Source organism: Mus caroli, unplaced genomic scaffold (assembly GCF_978045245.1).
Source record: "Mus caroli unplaced genomic scaffold, Mus_caroli_1 scaffold_14, whole genome shotgun sequence".
Classification (NCBI taxonomy): Eukaryota; Metazoa; Chordata; class Mammalia; order Rodentia; family Muridae; genus Mus; species Mus caroli.
Genome location: NW_028227269.1, coordinates 73,901,834 through 73,906,890, shown reverse-complemented (window position 1 = coordinate 73,906,890; position 5,057 = coordinate 73,901,834). Strand labels below are relative to the sequence as shown.

The 5,057-nt window shown below is 46.7% G+C and overlaps 1 protein-coding gene across 1 annotated transcript; it reads left to right on the top strand.

Annotated features, from left to right (window-relative positions):
- The first annotated feature begins 338 nt into the window (after nt 1-338).
- Gphb5 (glycoprotein hormone subunit beta 5) lies at nt 339-3,278 on the top strand. The gene is made up of 2 exons (XM_021179680.2): nt 339-542; nt 3,090-3,278. Exons 1-2 carry the CDS (start codon nt 339-341, stop codon nt 3,276-3,278), a joined length of 393 nt encoding a protein of 130 aa, XP_021035339.1.
- Nucleotides 3,279-5,057: the final 1,779 nt, after the last annotated feature.

Here is a 5,057-nt window from a genome sequence, read left to right as displayed (position 1 = left end):
TGGTGAAAAGAAGGGATGTGTGCTATTTTAGGCTCTACATTTCTTTTGGTGTGCCTCTTATTTTTCATCAGGTAAATTCCTTTTATGTATAGATCAGCTCCAGGAGTTCACCAAGGAAAAGCCGGAGACTGCTTTGAGGGTAGGGTATCTAGAGAGAACTATCGACTATCTACTAGTTAGGGAGCTGTTGGAGTTGGACAATTCCTGGGCTCATCTTCTTTTTCCTGTAGTGCTAAGAGCAAGGCCTCTTTGAGAGGGGCCACCACAGTGGTGGGCGGCACCACCGTGAGCAGTTGGGTATGTTCAATTTTGTTTCCTTTTCTTCCCCGGGGAATAGCATGAAGTTGGTATACCTTGTCCTTGGTGCAGTGGCCCTCCTTCTCCTGGGTGGCCCGGACTCTGTCCTCAGCAGCTCCAGTGGGAACCTGCACACTTTTGTGGGCTGTGCTGTGAGGGAATTCACTTTCATGGCCAAGAAGCCAGGCTGCAGGGGACTTCGGATCACCACAGATGCCTGCTGGGGCCGCTGCGAGACCTGGGAGGTGAGTAGTCCAAGGGGCTTGGGTGGCAGTGTCCTCAGGGACAGGGCCTTGATTTCAAGCTCACAGTTTCACGATGGAGGGGAAGCTGGCATACCTGCCCTGCCCTCTGAGCTTTAAAAAGCTGATTGCACAATTATTTGGCTTCTTCCATATGGTCTGAAAACCATGATGATGCTTCCTTCCAGAGGACTGTTGAGGTTGGTAATGTAATTTCCATGGTTCTGTTTGGGAGCCATCCCTAGGAGGGTGGGTGCTACTATTTACCCATTGTAGAGATCACAGGGAAGGAGTCGAGAGGGAATGGCTTCGAAGTCAGAGAGAGTCAGTGCAACCTTGGAAATGAATTTTTGGTCCAAACCTGTGACCACATCTCCTTCCTGTATTTTCTCAGCTGTGAGGAAGTCAGGCAGTTACCCAGAAGAACCCGGAAGCTGCATGCTGAGAGAGACGTAGTCCCAGGCTCTGCCACGACTGTTTTCCCTTTGTCCCAGTCCAGTGTGAGATCTGGTCTGTCCCTTTAGACCCAGTTCTGTCTGTCCTTTCATTTAGAGTGGGTGCATACATCTCAAAGCTGGCTTAACTAGAAAGTGTTCATGGTGTCCAGCTGAGCTGACTCTTGTTGAAAATGGTGACGTCTCAGTGACCTGAGCTTCAAAGATGGCAGATTTAGCAAAATTAAAGCCAAAAGAACCTCCCCAAGCTGAAATCAACCAACCAACTCAAAACACCATTAACCCCCTTCCACCTCAGACCCTACCCCCAATCTGAAGTGAAGTGAAATTAAAAAAAAAAGTTAGGAAACTCAGATAAATTTGAATTCAGATCAGTAACACAATTTTTTTTTTTTGGCCTAAGCCCACCCCAAATATTGCATGAGACAGATTTATAAAATAAAAAAATTAAAATACAAAGTTAATTGAGTACGCAATTTTTCTAGAATCCCAGCATGCTGAGAGTCAGAAGACAGAATGGAGAGAGAAACTGAACTCCTCCCGGCCCCTGTAGAAGGACAGGTCTCTGTTTTTATAATATTGAAGCTGGATTTCATCTTGAGCTGGCTTGCCTGTCATCTATAGGTGTACACACGCGCACATGTGTATGTGTGTGTGCCTATGCACATATGTACTTATGCATGCATATATGTATATCTCTTGATTCTATGTACCTGTGTGCATTATCTATATACGCGTATGCCTGTGCATACATCTAAGCACGTAGCTATGTATAGATTTATGTATCATCTATCTGATTTCTCTACTTAACATTATTATTATTTTTTGGATTGGAACAAAGGGACTGTTCCCTGAAAGACTATTGTTATTGATTCGTTACTACATCCTTATACTTGTGCTCATAAGAGCCATTGACTACTTGTATTGAGCCCTGACCTTTTGCCAGGGCTTGCGCACTGCACACATCACCTCATCTAGCTCCATGACAATGCTAGCAAAGGTTTTTTTTTTTTTTCCTTATAGAAGAGGGAACAAGGGCTTGGAAGAGTTAAGAGCTTTGCCCAGGTCTCCAGCATCAGTAAAGCAGGCACAGTGGGGCTGACTGCAGACTCTGGGTCTCTCTCTACTGATCTCTACTTTCTCTAACAGAATCATCTTTGAAGTCAAGGTTTATAAAAGGCAACGGGAGGAAGTGAACTAACCCTCCAGCCATTAGAGCAGAATATTCAGGAAGCTCCCTGGCCCTGCTGTCTTTTGTGGGTTCAGTTACAAGTAGTTCTTGCAGACGTCCTGGGTACCAGGCTGGCTGGGTACTGGAGATGTCACACAAAGATACAGGAGCTGGCATGTGGAAATGGACAAACATAGCAAACCAACCCTTAAACTAAAACCACACAGGAAGGGATTAGGGAGCACCAGGGCTTTGGAGGTGGGTTGAAGCGATTTAAAATAGCATCAGAAAATGCTGCTCTGGATCGGGTGAGATTTGAACAGAATCCTAAGAGCTTGGTGATAGAGGTGTGTGTGTGTGTGTGTGTGTGTGTGTGTGTGTGTGTGTGTGTTGTGTTCTGGGCAGAGGGAACAGCAGATACAAAGACCTTCAGTTTGGGTTCTGAAGCAGCACAGAGACCACTGTGACTGGAGCTGGAGACTGTGTTGGCAAGACCAGGGCCATAGGTGACATGTCAGAAGTAAGAGTACGGGCAGAAAATACAGGGACTTGAGAAGAATCCTAATGTCTGTGATGTTTTACCCTGAGGGAGATGGAAAACTACCGGGGTTTGAGCAGAGGCGAGCCAGGACTGACTTGTATTTTAAAAGGCTCACTCGTGTTGTAAACATTCTGTAGGGGTAATGGTAGGAGAAGGGAGACCAGCTATTCATTTACTAAATATTTACCAAGTGCATCCTGTGTTCTGTGGACTTTCATGGAAGCTCAGGACATGGTAATGAGCAAAGTAACTTCCTGCTTTCGGGAGTGTATTCGTAGTGGGAGGAGTCAGTACGTAAGTAACCAGCCAGTGATGACTGGCACCAAGAACAGGAAGCGGATGCTGTATTCTAATGTTTTTCCTGTTTTTTACCCATGGGATAGAAACCCATCCTGGAGCCTCCCTACATTGAGGCCTATCATCGAGTGTGTACCTACAACGAGACCAGACAGGTGACAGTGAAGCTGCCTAACTGTGCCCCTGGAGTCGATCCTTTCTACACCTACCCGATGGCTGTCCGATGTGACTGCGGGGCGTGTTCCACTGCCACCACTGAGTGTGAGACCATCTGAAGCCAGCGTCGTCACAGCTGGTGACCCAAACCTCACACATCCACTGGCTCCAGGAATATATCTGCTTTATCCCCTGCATTCAATCTGGGCCAGCCCAAGTTACCTGCCTTCTTCTATGTAGCTTAGGCACAAGGTTCAGGTGCCGCACGCACACTTAACACTGAAAATGTAAAGCAATTGTGGCCCTTCCCCAGAATAATCTCTGGTGCAGACGACTGCAGATTCGATTTTCTTTGCTTGACTTTTGGACCGTGAATTGTCTATTGCAACCCTCTCCCAGGTTCTGTTGCTACTGTGCCTTTATTTGAAGGAGTTGGATGTCATTAAGCGGTGGAAAGCCTTTCAATCCCCACATCCTGCCATTGAGCTTGGCCTGGATTTATGATTAAAGGGCAAAGGATGATCAAAACCAAAGCGCTTTCTTCCTGGCTCACAAGGACGCCCATTCGCGGGTGTTCTTACAGAGAGCAACCCATTTCCCTTTGAACCAAGTGATTACCTAAACAAGAGGCAAGGACGGCCCAGGCTGTTAGGAAAAGGTGGTTTTGATGTGGCTGATTCATCTCCCAAACAAAATTCTCTAAGTTCCCTCAAGTCCCTTATGGAAGTGTCTGCTTGCCAATTACAACAACAACAACAATGACAACAACAGCCACCCTCACAAAGTACAATTAGGAGCTATCTTTTAGGTTTAAAAACACCAGAGACTAAATTTCCCGTTTGAGTGTTCCCCCACAGCCACAGTGAGGTGACCAGTTACAAATGCCCTTCCCTGTTTAGTGTATTTTAAATCGAAATGGCATTTTATTAGGCTCAGAATCCGGAGTGTTTGCAGCAGTAAGATGGCCCTGCCTGCCCAGAGGGGGAGGTGTGCTCGCCTGTCGCTGGGTTGCTTTCTCTGAAGTCTTACAGCAGCTGATTCTGTGACCTTCTTTTTAAACTCCAATTTTATGCAAACATTTTTAGTTTTGGCATCTGGGGCGGGGGTTGAGTTTAATCTTTGTTCTTTTTTATATGCCAGGAGCACCTGTACGATGTCAATAAAGTGTGGTCCCTGCCATCGGGATCCACGCAAACTTTCAGAAAAGTCTTTTAGTTTGCTTGGTGTGACAATAAAGGAAAGCACTGGGAACTCTGAGGTTCTTTTGATTGAAGCATTAATTTGGGATTCATATTTAGTGAGGGACACAGATGACTCATGACAGCATGAGTCCCAGGGGGTCCTGTCATCTGTAGCCACTGTCAGGTCCACGATGGGAGGCCTGGGCGCTCCTTGAAGCAGGAATTAGGGAGTCCATGAAGATCTACAGAGCGAAGGCTGAGACTGTGGTCAAGCCCTAGTATGCTGGGATTAATGTCTGAGGACAAAGGACTTGAGAGGAAGTCACTCCAACCTGAGGCAGCAGATGTGTTGGTAGGAGAGGAAGTTGCTGCACAGAAAGGTGTAGAGAAGCTGTTGTCTCTGCTAGCAATGGGTGCTGATCATGGATGGCTCAGGGGTCCCTTCCATCTCCAGGACCTTCCTCTGGGTTTTCTAGGGGCACGGGCAGTCCTCTTCACCTCAGTTTCAGGAAGGATGGACACAACATTACTTACAACTCTGTCAGGAAATAAGTGACACATTGGACCAGAGTTAACTGAACCAACAAGGAGGGGTGACACACTGGTGCTTTGGAAGTAGTGGTCAACCTTAGGGTAATGTGATGGAAAGGCTGTGATCATCAAATACCAAGGGAAGCCCGGGAGAGGAGCAAGTGCCCTGCAGAAGCTGTGGATTTT